General features: G+C 34.5%; 2 protein-coding genes, 1 long non-coding RNA gene and 1 other non-coding gene across 9 annotated transcripts; 3 read left to right on the top strand and 1 right to left on the bottom strand.

Moving 5' to 3' along the window:
• The first annotated feature begins 644 nt into the window (after positions 1 to 644).
• Positions 645 to 5,463, top strand: LOC108847425 (subtilisin-like protease SBT4.1). The gene is made up of 10 exons (XM_018620669.2): positions 645 to 822; positions 1,137 to 1,228; positions 1,351 to 1,442; positions 1,632 to 1,863; positions 2,483 to 3,026; positions 3,112 to 3,215; positions 3,377 to 3,613; positions 3,935 to 4,058; positions 4,181 to 4,397; positions 4,743 to 5,463. Exons 1-10 carry the CDS (start codon positions 739 to 741, stop codon positions 5,336 to 5,338), a joined length of 2,322 nt encoding a protein of 773 aa, XP_018476171.1. The 5' UTR covers positions 645 to 738; the 3' UTR covers positions 5,339 to 5,463.
• A 3,981-nt stretch (positions 5,464 to 9,444) lies between these two features.
• On the top strand, positions 9,445 to 10,690 carry LOC108846375 (protein PLANT CADMIUM RESISTANCE 2). Its single transcript, XM_018619606.2, has 4 exons — positions 9,445 to 9,608; positions 9,872 to 9,943; positions 10,036 to 10,248; positions 10,372 to 10,690. Exons 1-4 carry the CDS (start codon positions 9,530 to 9,532, stop codon positions 10,449 to 10,451), a joined length of 444 nt encoding a protein of 147 aa, XP_018475108.1. The 5' UTR covers positions 9,445 to 9,529; the 3' UTR covers positions 10,452 to 10,690.
• Positions 10,691 to 11,733: 1,043 nt separating this feature from the next.
• LOC130510248 (small nucleolar RNA R71) lies at positions 11,734 to 11,841 on the bottom strand. Its single transcript, XR_008943926.1, has one exon. It is a non-coding gene; the product is annotated as a small nucleolar RNA R71 (small nucleolar RNA).
• An 820-nt stretch (positions 11,842 to 12,661) lies between these two features.
• On the top strand, positions 12,662 to 14,847 carry LOC108853120 (uncharacterized). 6 transcript variants are annotated; one of them, XR_008943694.1, is made up of 5 exons: positions 12,662 to 12,954; positions 13,029 to 13,071; positions 13,288 to 13,558; positions 14,462 to 14,533; positions 14,651 to 14,847. It is a non-coding gene; the product is annotated as an uncharacterized LOC108853120 (long non-coding RNA). The 6 variants fall into 6 exon arrangements; XR_008943695.1 differs by having other exon boundaries at positions 12,662 to 13,071; positions 13,455 to 13,558; XR_008943691.1 differs by having other exon boundaries at positions 12,662 to 13,071.
• The last annotated feature ends 497 nt before the right edge of the window (positions 14,848 to 15,344 follow it).

Below are 15,344 nucleotides of genomic sequence, written 5' to 3'. Positions count from 1 at the left end.
CAACATATTATGTCATTATCATATCAAACATATATTCATATTCTTAGTCCATTTTCTCATTAGAAATTATTAACGTATCATTGATCATGGTATCCAAATATCTTCCTCAGTATAGTTGTCATATTCGCCTATAATAACCAGTTTCATGATATTGTGTTTGGTTGGAGAAGTTTGTAACCCGCTGCTTAGTATAATTATGGTTATGTTTCCAGTTATATGTTACAACGGATGCAAGAAGGTAAGAGGAAACAGATGAATAAACAAAAGTGAACAACCATTAAAAACTTAACTAATCACTAAAATTGTTTGTAGACACATTTGGGAACATTTTCACTCATGCAAACACAAACAAGCAATTGAAGCATGATTGTATCTGTCCAAGGCGGTTTAACTGTTATGATCTGACCTTAAAATTTTAATCGAACCAAGCATTCATATGTGCCTCACCTTTCTTGATTGGTCAGTACCCCTATTTCTTGACATTGGACTTTCTCAAGAATCACAAAAAGAAGATGAAAACGTTGTCATAATCGGAGAATAAGATTCTTTTAAATTGATTGATAAGCTTTTGCACGAAGAAATGTTTTCATTTCTATCTTCTCTTTCAATCTTCCTCTTCTTCAGTCTTTTTCTCTCCCAATCTCCTTCATGAAATTTTACTATAAATAGAGGCATCATGCTTTACAACAAAACTAATTAATCAATAAACTATAGAAGTGTCATAATAGAGAGTGAGTGATGGCAATAGCTTTACATGCCTTCTTTCTTCAACTGATACTCTTCTTCTTTGCTTCTCTTGCAGAGGCAAACAACCCGCGAAAGGTGAGACAAAATGAATTCTTCTTCTCTCTATTCCACAAAAAGTTCACACTTTGTAGTAACAAAGATTTGTTTATTAAGATTACCACTACTAGTTCAATTAAAATCAGAGACACTAATCCGTTGTTGATGTTATGCTTCATTTCTTTGGTCAGTATTTACTGTATTCTCATGTACGTATAACATGTGCTGATGACAATACACACACATTACTAGTTTCCCATTTACTTTTTTCACGGTGCTTTTTATACTTTAGGTTAAAAGTTTTAGTAATAAATTTGGATTTAATACATAACATCTTGCTTTGTGTGTCACAGATATATCTTGTGCAGATGAAAGTTGGAGGGCATCGATATGGGTCAAGTTCCGGTCACAAGGAACTACTCGGGGAAGTTCTTGACGACAATAGGTTTTAATTATGCTTTATATATTCTTTATAAGTAATATTGATTCTTTTAATGTGATTTATCTAAAAGGAATATTTCACAACTCATTATTAATCAGTTTTTATGTTAAACAAATCACATGCAGCACCGTAGCAAATGCACTTATCTACAGCTATAGTGAGAGCTTCACGGGTTTCTCGGCAAGCCTCACACAAAATGAACGTCAAAAGTTAAAGAGTAAGGGGAAAACGCTTGTTTCTTTACGTTTGTATTTCCATTTAATAATTTACAAATGATTACTAATTTACATATAGACGCAAACGTAACGACATGTATATGATAGTGTTTTACGTATTGATTTATACTGGTACGTTAGATGCATAAGGAACATGGGAATAACATGGAATAGGTTAACGTTGGATGCAGGGAGGAGAGAAGTATTACAAGTGTCACGTAGCAGAAACTTAAAGCTTCACACGACAAGATCGTGGGACTTTATGAATCTAACATTAGCAGCTAAGCGAAATCCCCTGGCTGAGAGTGATTTGGTGGTAGCTGTTATTGACTCTGGCATTTGGCCATACTCTGAGCTCTTCAGTAGCGACAGTCCTCCTCCTCTGGCTTGGCAAAACAAATGTGAAAACATCACTTGCAACAAGTACGACCTATTCATGCATTATTAGACTCTCTACTAATTAAAAAAACTCCTACGTTATATCTTCATTTCGTATCTAATTAGAAATCTTCATAATGGAAGTATGATCATAACTTAATACAAGTTATATGTGTCAATCTATCCAGTGGCCACTACTGCTAATTGATTTTCAACTAGAAGTAGCAATAAACTTTAGAAAAACGTTTTCTAGATCACTGGTCTAACTAATCCTACATACCCAAAAATCAATTTAATTTGGTTTGAGTTTGGAATTTAAAACAATCAAACCACATCCATATATTTTTCTCTAAAGTAGAGATGCTCTGTATAGAGATGAATTTTATCTCAACATATGGTTCTATAATAGAAAATGCTATCTTTTTCAGTTCTTAAAAATAAAGAACTCTATTTTAGAAGTATTTATCAGAGTAAAACTCATTTTTATAGTAGAATTCATCTATTCTAGAAAAAAATAACATAGATGTGGGGTTGGAACTTGGAGATGCTCTAACTCCTATCAGTCACACTTTGATATAAAGTTTTAGTTTGTAGAAAACATAATTTATTTTATTTATTGGATGTGTGAGAAGTGATATTTACTTTTGAAATACTACCAATGCAGCAAGATCGTTGGAGCTCGATCATACTACTTGGAAAAAGAGCATTACAATGTAACTGAAGAGAAGTCGGTCATTGACGTGACGGGCCACGGCACGCACGTTGCCTCCATCGTTGCAGGCAAGGAAATCGAAAAGGCAAGCTACTTTGGTCTAGCTGAAGGAACGATGAGAGGCGGTGTTCCCAATGCAAAGATCGCAGTTTATAAAACCTGTTGGAAAATACTAAAGGAAGGTAAAGAGGTTTCATATTGTCCAGAACATAAAGCCTTGGAGGCAATAGAGGATGCAATCAAGGACAAGGTCGACATCATCTCCTATTCTCAAGGGTTGCCTAAACCAATCCCCATACACAAAGATTGTGTCTCGTGGGCGTTCTTGAGAGCACTTGAAAAAGGAATTTTGACTTCAACCGTGGCCGGGAACTCAGGCATGAATCCCTACGCTATCATCAACGGCGCACCTTGGGTCATGACCGTTGCAGCTAGCTTGAAAGATAGATTTTTCATGACGGAGTTAGAGCTGGAAGAAGAAGATGATTCAATATTTGTAAGTGAAATATATTTTATGCTTGACTCACAAGTAACTCCTCATAGGTTTATTAACTTAAAATAAATTGAACATATAAAACCAGGTATACAACACAATCAACACCTTCCAGACACAAGATTCTTTCTACCCACTTTTGGATGAAACATCACCCGATGAATCAACAAGAAAACGTGCACTCGTTGCTGAGTAAGTTAGGGTGAATTTCCTCATGCTCTGTTTTTCTTTAACTTTTATAAAATATATATATATATATCTTAATTTTTGTAAATATTTTCACAAGCTCTGATTACCACTCTTATCATATTCATACTGTTTGAAAAGTCAAAATGTTTGTTTCACAATTTTAGGAGTAAAGATTCTGCAATCACATTGAACCATAGGAACGGCACAACAAAAGACGTTTTCTTCAACTTTTCACAAACAATCTTGGACAAAGCGATTGAAGAGAGAGTACAAGGTGCGGTCGTTTGGGGTAATTTTAGCGAAAATTATGCGTTGGGAAAGCTACAGTTTCCTATCGCTTCCATATTTCTGGACAAAGAAAAAGGAAGTGATCTACGGGAGGACTTGGCAAAACCTGAAAGGTAAAAAACATTCATTGTTTGATCATATACATGAACAATAAAGATCACCAGGAATAGTAGTCTCTTTTCTCAGTATAAAATTATACAAAAAAAATAATAGAAAAGGTACAAAAAAGAAAAGAGAAGAAGAACGTTTTTAATTAAAAACTACCTCAAGTTTTTAAAAAATTAATTGCCACTTGCCACTTACTTACTAGCTAATATTTTACATGAATTTTATTTATTCTGAGATATTCAAATAATGCTCTAAGACTAGTCGTTTTGTCCACAGAGTATAACAAAAAAAATGTTTGGTTTGTATCGACTCCTATAATATTACAGCAAACATTCAGTCAAAATCCACAAGACGGTGGAAATTCCACCAGAAGAGGGGCTGGAACCAACTGTTGCTGACATGTCTTCGAGAGGTCCTAATTGCGATAGATTCCTAGAAAACATTCTCAAGGTGAGTTCAGCATCAACTAGGTCACCATAAAACAGGTTTTTGGATCAGCTAAGTTTAATTCGCTGTGAGATTTTTTACGCCATTGAATCGTCAATTACATTATATTGGGATCTTGTTTGCAGCCTGATTTAGCTGCTCCAGGGGTAGACATCATAGCGGGTTGGCCCGAGAATGTGAATCTTTTGCCAACAGGGACAAATGACTACCGACATCTCAGGTTCAATATATTGTCAGGAACTTCCATGGCTTGCCCTCATGCCACTGGACTTGCCTTGTACCTCAAGTCATTCTACCCTTCTTGGTCTCCATCCGCTATTAAATCCGCTCTAATGACCACTTGTAAGTCCGATAGGTTAGGATTATTATAGTTTTTAGTGATTTGTGTGTTATCTATAATAATAATTTTACGAATTGGACTAGATATATTCTAGGATTTTCATAAGACCAAAATCTTGTATGAATCTGAATCCGTTTTGTGATATATTAGTGTTGGACTTTAAATCCACTGGATAGAAAGTTTAGACCAAAACTTTTAGAAGGTTTCTAAAAGCCTTTAAAAAGTTTGTAAAGCTTTCAAAGAAAAATATATAAACTGGAATTGTTTAACTTCCTATTTTATTCAGTTCTGAATTATTTATACGTGCTTGTTTTGGTAGCTTCTAACATCGCAAATTCTCTTTGCAGCCACGGAAATGGCACAGTCGGGCAATGAATTTGACTACGGGGTAGGACGTTTAAACGCTACAAAAGTCCTAGACCCCGGTTTGATCTACGAGACAAGACACCAGGACTACATAGATTACATGTGCAAACAAGGCTACAACACCCAAATGCTAAGATCACACGTTGGAAGCCACGAGATTGATTGCTCCGGGACCAAGTTAGACCTAAGCGCAGACCTCAACTATCCAACCAGGACGGCCCGAGTCGACATCAACACCAAGTTCACCAAAGTCTTCTACAGAACGGTCACCAACGTTGGCGCCCCAAACTCCACTTACCTCGGAGAGATTAAGTTCCAAGATGAGAAAAACTTTGAGGCTGAGATCACTGTGGAGCCTAAACGGCTACATTTTGACAAGTTGGGAGATACCAGGATTTTTACGGTCAACGTCACCGGAGAATCGAAGCCGAATATGTATTACAAGAAGTCGTTTATGACATACAACACGTGGCTCACGTGGACGGAGATGGATGGTTCTCGCCAAGTCAGGAGTCCCATTGTCATATACTCTATAACGAAGAGCTCCCACGCTTGCCGTAAATTCCACAAGAACTAATTCAAGCTGCCACTCTTCTATAAAAAAGTGAAATTATATAATATAACAATCTACTTAGTTACAATAAGACTGGACTCTTGAATCTCGATCAATACTAACTTATCTCTATAATATTATTTAAAATAGTTTTCTATTGTTCACATCATTTTTAGTATGGTTAATTACATGCAGTCATCCTTAATGAATTAAAATAATACATATAATTATCATTAGTAAACGTGAATTTTCTTTTTATTTAATAATTTATGTTAATTAGAAATTTCCATTTTCAAATAAAATGTATAATTAAAAACATTTTATCAATTTTAAAAAATAAATTTAAAAGAATAAAATATATTTTATATAATGTGATTTTCATAAAAAAGGAAAGTTATCAAAATTAATTTTGATATTAAGAAAAAAAAAATTTTCCTTCGAAACATAATTTTAACTAAGATAAAATGTATATTTTAAAGTAATAAAAGTATTTTCTTCATATCTATATGTTTCTTAGATAATTCCAGAAGAAAAAAAAACTAATTTCGATAAACCAAGATATATTTTCTTTCTACTGACCATTGTTTTATTTTTAGAAAATCAACATATATCAAATTATTATAAATATTACGAAAATATATGTAGACACACCCTAAGATGAAAAAGCAATTATCTTTCACCACAGGGGATGAGAGAATTCAGGATATTGTGTATTCGCATCATAGCATGTGCTGCATTTACCGGATCCTGCAACCACAATCATCGACTGCTTCTCCAACCATCATCTTCTAATCTGCTCTTTTGCCAAAAAAACAAATCGAACCTTTTACATGGAAGTGAATCACAGACCGTGAAGGCCGATATTGATGCAGATATCAACGGGGTGGAGAAAGATATCATCGGATTCTAAACCAGTTGGAATCACTCCGGTCAGAGAAGGCCGAGCAGATCGCGAAGAATCCTTCATGTGAAGTTCATGGAATCTCGGATACAAATCACGAACCATCACACGAAGAGGCGTTAATTAGTTTGCGTCCAATAGAGATATTCTCCACTGCAAAGAAATTGGAGGCTGTAACTTCGATTCAATCAGCTCAGAAACGATGGAAGTCTTGCTTTTTATGCTAAGCTTCCTGGAATCAAGTAGGGAAGGTAGTGACGAAAGCTAGAGGTCGAAACCTGAGTCCTAGCTAGTTCTCGCAACGCTAACATGAAAGCAACGGAAAAATTCATTTGACAACTTTCCTAAAACCCACACTAATTTATTTGGTAGTGTTGGAATGTAAAAACACAATGATATAATCATATTTCGGTTGACGAAGATCAGTGCCGGCCCTGGGTTAAAGCCCAAGAAGCAAGGGCTTTAGGCGCCAAATAATATCATCAATCTTGGGGCAGCATTTCGTGAGATGTGTTTTTAGTGTAGTGGTTTGGAAGGTGGTTAATATGCTTGAGGTGGTAGGTTCAATACTTCCAAAGGGCAGTATTTTTATAATTTGCTTTAGGCATTTAATTTGTCTGGACCGGTACTGACGAAGATAGATTTCTATTGATTAGATAAAGATGAATACAGTAAGGGAATGTGATGAGGGGCTAAAATTGAGATCAAGTAAACAATGAACTGATAGCGAGCTTAAGGTGAGGTCGATGTGTGTAGCTAAATCTCTCTAGGGTTTCATATGTCTATCTGGATCGATCCACGCTTCTTTTATAGTCGCGTCGACTCAAGGTTTCCTCAACTAACCTCCTAGATCTTCAGGATTTCGACCTCGTCACGTTTTGAACTCGCCTTCGTCTTAATATTGGGCCGGAGTTTCTGTCTCGTATCCAAGCCTGCTTTTCACCGGCCCAATCATGAGTTGACCGAAGTCGCGCCAAACAGTTACGTTGTCCCCCAGCCTTTGTTTCTTTAGTCGGGCAAAGAAACAGAGCCGATGAATTCAGTTTCGATTTCGATAGGGCTTTTGATTAAATACAATCCTTTAACGTTACTTCGCATGCTTTCGTCTTCTTAGATCAACGGCTATATATATTCCTTGGGACTAGGAAAAATCCTTGCTAATCATTACCTTGTGGTCCCTTGTACGCAACCCGAGATGATCTCGTTTTTCTCTCTCATTGTACTAGGCCTCGAAGTTGTTGCCCTCTGTCTCTCGTTTCTTCTGATCGAGAAAAACACCTATGAAAAAGTGGCAATGGCGAACTCTAAGGCAGTTACATCTTGCTGTACTTCTGTTGATTCAATATGTTTCCTATGGGTGCTTAAACGTTCTTCTCAGGTTATGGAGGCATTGTAATGAATTTTCTGTGGTGATGGAAAATCACTTGCGTGACCTTCGGGAAGCGAGAGAGGTAGAAGAAGATCAATCCAGGACCCGAGAGCTAACAGAGGAGCTGCGCCTCATTCGTGAATAGAATAGGAAGAAAACCGTGGAGTGGATGTGCTTCGCGGATGAATGGAAGAGAACCCGGTTTGAAAGGGAGGTTTTTGAGACTGATCGATTAAATGAAGTGATGCATTTTGGACAGGCAGGACACGTGGTCGAAACCACAACAATCGACTTTGTGATATGGCGCTGATGTGGCACTCTCATAGGAAAGAAAATATGATTATATATATAGATAGATCTAAAGTAATCTGAATTATATGATACTTAATCCAAATTTTCTTTTAACGAAATTATCTTAAAAATCAACTGAATTAGACCAAAACTTTATCGGATATTAGCCACTTTGTAACATTGCTACCCAAACTAAACCAAAAGTTAAAATAATCAAACTGAAATAAAACCGGTTTTCATAAATAACCAAATGATTTTTGTATCTCGAACCCCGAAAACCGAGAAAACTTAAACTAAAACTTTTTTAAAAAAATTGAATCATAACCGAACGTGATAATAACTTCGAACATATACCAAAAATCAATCACCTGTCTGATTAGTGTGGTTGCTGCCAAAAATAAAAGAAAAAAAGAAGTGTGGTCCAAACTTAAATTGGGCAATCGAACTTATGGTAGTAGCCGGTAGATTCAGAGCTGATTTAAAAATTCATCCGTAAATTTGGTTCTTACAATAATAATCTTATATGGCGGCTCACTACTTAATCAAGAAAAAAACTTCTTACATATATATGGTGGCTCTTACTGATTTAAAGTTTTGCTATTTTTAAAATCTTTGTATGTATATCTACTAATATATAAACAAAAAAAACTATCATTATGCAATGCTATTTTGGTTTGGATGATTAATTTCATCATTTTATTTTACATATTTATTTTCCACATAACGACTTGGAATCTTTAAGGAGTAGGACGACTTCATCAGAATTCTCCCACCCAGTCAATACGCTGTTATTGATTACCGATAAGACATAAAACAAGTGGCTGATGAACTAGCATGTAACATACGGGTCCATATTTTGTAACGATTCAGAAAAACGATGGCCTAAACTAAAAGATTACTGATGCAAATAACCACGTAATTATCTGATTGAAACACTTACTTCGTTTTTGTGTGATTAATTAATTTAACTTGTCTACTTTAAATTTCATCATGTGTTTAATGTCCACAGATAACACTCTGGGTGATTGGTAGAGGTTGTGAGTGTTCTACACAACATCCGTAACCAATCACACAATTTATCAATCCATAGTCGTTTAGTTATTGATACAAAAACAAGACATAAATTAATCCTCGAAATGCTGTAGATCAAACTATTTGAGACACCATAGTATAGTATATATAGCTTGAAGTTACATAATCTGATTTTTGTCAAACTAAACAAGCATGTTTTTCGTACATAAACGACTCCAAAACTTAGAACTTTTAACGAAAAATCCGAATTTTGACAATAGTATTAATTTAAAATCACATCTCTAAAAAGTAAAAACATTTTTATTGGAAGTTTCACCTATTTTGACCAATTATTTAAATAAAAAGCTAAGTAAATATTTTTTTAGCATTGGTCTATGTATCTCAAATTGAGAAAACTATAATCCTCTGTTTTTAATATATGACACTTTAGGAAAAAATTGTTCCAAAATTATATCACGTTTTCAGTTTTCCATGTAAATTTTCGAACATTTAATGTTATATGACAAACAATTTTATAAATTTTATTTTATTATTGGTTGAATCTTGGTTCAACCCTATAAGTATCATCACCACGAGGCATTCATTAAGTAACAGAGCAAAGAAGTAACAGAACGATAGAGTGATGGAAGTTAAAGGCAAACCTCAAGCTGAGGGTGAATGGTCCACTGGTTTCTGTGATTCCTGCTCGGATTGCTCCAGCTGTAAGCTATTCTTTCCTCTCTTTTTTTTTGTCACAGAGCTATTCTTTCCAACTTCAAGAAATATGAAATTCTAAATATAATGGCATACTTAAAATTCAGCACCATACATATACACGATCCTTATATAGTATCTCATACAGATTTATAAGTTATTATACTGCATACATGTTTTATCAAAATTTTAGATTACAAATCTATCATTTTGAGCCCAAAATTGATTATCTTCTGAAAATAGTAACGGAATTTAGGATTAACTGTTGCAGGTTGTATGACATGTTGGTGTCCTTGCGTTACCTTTGGCCGAATCGCAGAGATTATAGACAAAGGTTCCACTTGTAAGTTTCTAACCTTATCGACAAAACGGCAATCGTTTTTGTTTTTTCCATCAAAAACAAAATCAGTTTATTTAACAGAAAATAAATTTCAGCATGCTGTGAGGCTGGTGCATTGTACATGTTACTAACGTGGTTCACGGGCTGTGGATTCATCTACTCGTGCCATTACCGAACTAAAATGAGAAAACAATACAACCTTAAGGGTAGCGAATGTGGAGACTGTTTCAAAAATTTCTTCTGTGAGCGTAGTGCCTTAACTCAAGCCTATCGCGAGCTCACCAACCGTGGTTTCGATGTAGCCCTTGGTATTATTTTATTTTGCTTATTAATCTTTAATCAAAGCTTCAAATACAATAATATGCCTACTATTATTTCGCTTTTGTTGAACCAAACTCACTCTGTTTAAATATAAACAATTGACTTGTTAGGATGGCAAGGAAACGCTGAACGTCAAAACGCCGGCGTTGCAATGGGTGCCCCGGTTGTGCAGGGCGGCATGATGAGATGAATTATACTTGCGTAACTTTATATTTTGTTTTCTTCTCCTCTGAACTTTCTTTCTTAATATCATTGTCTTCAAAATAAATGGGATTATCCGGTTTGTGTTTTTTTTCATACGTCTCTTGTGTATGATACGGATTTTATGAAAGTTTATAAAGTATGTGTGCATAGCTGTCGCTTAATAAATAAATGTGTATGTAATTGTGGATATGTAAAGTATTTTGTAAAAGTTTTGTTTAATGATTCCTCATGCATTTTTCTAACATTGTTAATTAGAAATGAATACTCATTAAGTAAAATTAGTCAGTAGTTTTTTTTTGTCATCTCTTTATTATTAAAAGTCCATAAGAACAACACTGTTCGAAAGATAAAACACAAACATGATAAACAGAAATTTGTTAGCTTTGGCAAGAAGATTTTTTAGGACAGACAATGAGTGTTTAATAAAAAGTATATATATATAATGAAGGCAATAACAATGAATGTTTTCTGAATTTATTTTCCATCTAAATTATACATCTCCCAGTGCACGTTCAGTATATAGTAGTAATTTGTAATTCAAAATATATATATACAACATATATTTTATTTTGTCAAATATAGGAAATTATAACAGTAGTGTACCTTTTTAACAGAAAAGTAGTTTACTAATTTGCAAAGCTATGGTGGGGACCTGGATTTTCTTAAATATAAATCTGGAATTTGAACACTACTACAGAATCGTTGGCTAAAACCTAAAACAGCTCTATTGAAAGAGAAGAATCGATAACAGAATATATTTTATTAGATCGTAAAATATACACTGATAATGTATTTATATATAGGTGGTTTAGCAAAAGGAAATTAAATCAGTTTAGTATGGTATAAGCTGTAGGAAAATTAACCAAAGGATACTACATTTCCCTCAAATCGAATAAGACAAAGGTTTAAAGAGGTCTGCAATAGACATCATCTGAAGAATTGAGTGAAAGGGCAGAAACTTTCCGCGTAATTTCTATACTACGCGCTCTGTCATTACCCCTCCACCTTAGATATGATTTTGAGATCAAGTATGTTTTGATCGTCTTAGTGTAGAGAAATATATTCAATGGTCTCGCGGCAGAGATTCCAATGGATCATGTTGAAAGCTTCGAGAAAGTATGTTGCTTTACGATTCGTGTAAATAGTGTACCACCAGACTACATCAAATGCATGCTATTTCCGAACTCTCTACCTACTGGCTCTCTTATTTCATGAAAAAAATCTGATCAGCATTTTTAAGCCATTTCTAAACGAAAGCTAAAACTGAAGCCTTGAGGTACAAGATTTTCTCCTTCAGACAACTCACTGATGAATCCTTTTTGCAATGCATAGGAGCGTTTCAATGATTACCGAAGATAATGCTCTCACTATGTGTTTGAAAGTGTTTATCTCTTGGCGCTTTATATAATGGAGTTGATTGAAAATTTCGAAATGCTCTGAATTACACGAGTAAAGAAGATTTCATAATCAAACAATGGAAGGAACATTTTAGCTGATCGAGAACATGACAGCTAACTTGTCTAACAAGAATCAAGAAATTGACTGTTCCAAAAAGTCAACAGTGTTAACATGATATACAATTACCAACAGCCTAGTATATATAAATAGCAAAGATATATAACTTAATAATATATAGTTTTCAAATCATATTAAAATTTAAACCAATAAAAAATTCATGAATATTTTTTTTATCAAACATCTATATTATAAAATAATATATTATACTCTATATGTAAGGTAGAAAACATAAAAAAATATATATGATTTTTTTATTATAAAATCAGCAGTTTATGAGTTTACATTCAACGCAGATTAAATCAAACTCCCGCATATATATTATGTAAAAAAAACAGTTATGTACTTTCAATTGTGAATCACAAAATCTAGTATTCGATAAGGTAGAGTATGTGAGATACACGCTATTATTCACGTGGTGATTAAACATAACTACTTGCTTTCGTGTCTATTTGTTATCTTGTTTGAAAGATTTTTACTATAAAATTTTGGATCAACTAATTAAAATATCTGATTTCTCTGAGTGTATCATAAAAGAAGAGAAATCTTTATATATGAAGAAGTGTTTAAATCCCTCCCATGATGCCACCTAGGATTTCAGCTTGGAAATTGATCAATTATCCTGCTGCCACATAGGATACGCTATGAAACTCCCCGTTTCATTTACTCTCTTCTGCGATATATTTGGGTTTTAATTTTGTTGGGTTCGTCTTATCTTCGTTGAGTCCATACCAAAAGATATTTCGCTTAAATGAAACGCCCAATTTTCTATTTGGATTAGACGTGTGTTCATCTTTGCATCTCCAAAGCTTATGGCGATTAAGGTTTCGGAATGATCTTTCGTCTTCTTCTTCATGATATGAAATGATACCAGTTACAGAATAATCAACTTACAACGATTCAATAATCCCCCCCACGATCTCTAATCAATGTGATTCCTAATTTTCTAAGGCAGTGGATTCGACTATAAAAAGGTGATTTCTTTTTTGCAGCTTTTGTTTTTCCGATCGACAGCAACAAACTTTCAGCTTGGGTTTTGTGGTTTCAGTGTCAGAAGAAAGAACAAGCACTCTTCGACGGTGTGTTTTCAGGTTTGAATTTCTCCAGATTTTGTCTAAAAATTACCTCATCTTTGGAAACATGCTCTTGATCTTATATAGATCTCTAATCGTGTTTTAATGGTTTATCCGTTTATGTTTTTCTTAATATTAAATTTCCATGAAATCAAATTTTTTTCTTCATTCTTCATATCTCAACCGCCTCATGCTGAATGAATATACAATGACCTTTTGCATTTGTCTGCTCAGATTATGATTATGATGGCTCTATGATCAATCGCTAACACTACTCAAGAATGAACGAACTGAATAAGCTTTTCTATTTTGAGAATCATCCTCTCATTCATTCCTTTTAAATTAACCAGTAAACTAATCTGTGAGTTATGGCAAACGATTTGGTCTTTCTGGGAGGCCAGGAATGTTCACCGTGGTGGAGAGCTCATGGGAATTGATATGCTCCTGCTGGATGCTCAGATATCTTATTTAACTCCGACTTTTGCTCATACAGAATTATGAAAAGGTCAGCCTTCACCCTTGAACATCATCCTCCCAATTCGTAGTAGCACCAAAAATCTTAACTGTTCTGAAACTGGTCTCAAAACTGTTAGTAATATGTCTTTGTCTGTCTATCTACTATCATTGCTGTCAATGTCTCATATCATATAAGAAGAACCCATCTGGACCTTGGTGTTATTACAAAGATGAACTTTTTGATATTTTTTTGTGGAATTGTATAGACATAACCATTGATGCACCTGATCATACCTTGGTATTTGTATCCAAGACACTTGAATCCACTCTGGTTAATGTTTCATATGAATCTTTGTGTCTGCTCATTGATTTAATTCGAGGTTTTTTTCTGAGGCCAGCCTCCCGGTGTGTCAACCTGCATTGATATGAACCTTGAAGCAAAATGACCATATACCTCTAACTATCCGATCTCCCTTGAAGCGTAGAATCTTTTATAGAAAATTGAGATTTTGTGAAGGGTTGTATATGATTTCCCAACCTTTGTATTGTTTAGGTGTCAGTAGTCTAATTTATGTTCTAAAGTAGTTGTGTTTCTTCTTAGCTTGACCGTGTACTGATGACATGACATGTTTGATGTTCTTTTACTATGCATTTTGCTTTTTTGGGGTTTTATATATTACTTTTTTTTTTTGTAAAGTGGTTTGCTACATTCATTCTTGGTTAGTTACTTCTCTTCCACTATAAATTTAACACCTGTGTATAGACTATAATATAAAGATGCATCACAATGTTAGAATATTACGAAGAACTCAGGTTTTTGTGTTATATTTATAGTGTTGATTCCAAGTTGCATATAAGATCCCATTATAATAACATTATGTAACAATTTTTACCTAAGTTGAATAGAAATTCTTAAAAACCGTAAATGCTGATTCCCATGCACTTGATATAGTTTTAGCAATTGAGTTTGATTAATCCGGCGACCATCTTTCCCTCGACGCATACGCAAAACTTACAAATTAATGTGAGTGCCGCAACTGTAATCAACTCATGGTTCATATTTCCTGCTACAACTGGTCGTCCATTGTTAACCCCCACAATGTTCCTTAATGTAGTTGACAAGCATATTGTTTTAATGCAGGCCTGGTGTGGGAGACCTTGATAAGAACGACATACACAAATTCCTTAAAGACGTTGTCGGCCGAACATGCACTCAAGAAGACACGCAAGGCTAGCTACTCAATTTGTCAAAATTATGACCTTTTTATATTCTTTGTCCTTGCTTCATCTATCATGTTTCCCAACTTTTAAGCAATTAAATAGTTCTTCCACTAACTACACATCCCATGTCAAATAACTTACCGCAAAGTTTATATAATGTTACAAAAATAGATCGTTTATTGGTTAATACAAACAAATTTTAATTAATCCTATCACTCCTTTCGGCAACTCGATTAGCTAACATTACAATGGTTCATGACATATCTCTGCTCGGTTAATGACAAATCTCTGCTCTATGGTTCTGGAAGCTACAATCTCATGCGTTATTAACAACGTAGAATCACCCACTCAGATAGGAAAACATTTTAAAATGTAACCTTTCTAATTACAAACGAATGGGCTCGAAAATTAGTGATAAGAAGTTTGTTTGGATCATTAACATGTACCAATCGTCACCCCCGGTGCTCTTTTCACTGACCAAACCACATATCCATAATCTGGTATCAAGATTGAGAAGCTCATAGACAGGAATTTAAAATACTTAAGAGAACTGTTCGTTAGAGAACTTGCTGCATCTCGATATATCGAATAATTTTACCCCAGATTCATAACAT

The sequence above is a fragment of the Raphanus sativus genome, chromosome 3 (genome assembly GCF_000801105.2).
Source record: "Raphanus sativus cultivar WK10039 chromosome 3, ASM80110v3, whole genome shotgun sequence".
NCBI lineage: Eukaryota > Viridiplantae > Streptophyta > Magnoliopsida > Brassicales > Brassicaceae > Raphanus > Raphanus sativus.
The sequence above is the reverse complement of the archived record's forward strand: the minus strand, read 5'-3'. Positions and strand labels throughout refer to the sequence as shown.

Coding starts and splice junctions, on each gene's coding strand:
- LOC108847425 (XM_018620669.2), top strand. CDS start 739: ATGGCAATAGCTTTACATGCCTTCTTTCTTCAACTGATACTCTTCTTC. Junction 3,216..3,376: donor AAACGTGCACTCGTTGCTGA/GTAAGTTAGGGT, acceptor TCACAATTTTAG/GAGTAAAGATTCTGCAATCA. Junction 4,059..4,180: donor TCCTAGAAAACATTCTCAAG/GTGAGTTCAGCA, acceptor TCTTGTTTGCAG/CCTGATTTAGCTGCTCCAGG.
- LOC108846375 (XM_018619606.2), top strand. CDS start 9,530: ATGGAAGTTAAAGGCAAACCTCAAGCTGAGGGTGAATGGTCCACTGGT. Junction 9,609..9,871: donor CTGCTCGGATTGCTCCAGCT/GTAAGCTATTCT, acceptor TAACTGTTGCAG/GTTGTATGACATGTTGGTGT. Junction 9,944..10,035: donor TATAGACAAAGGTTCCACTT/GTAAGTTTCTAA, acceptor AATAAATTTCAG/CATGCTGTGAGGCTGGTGCA.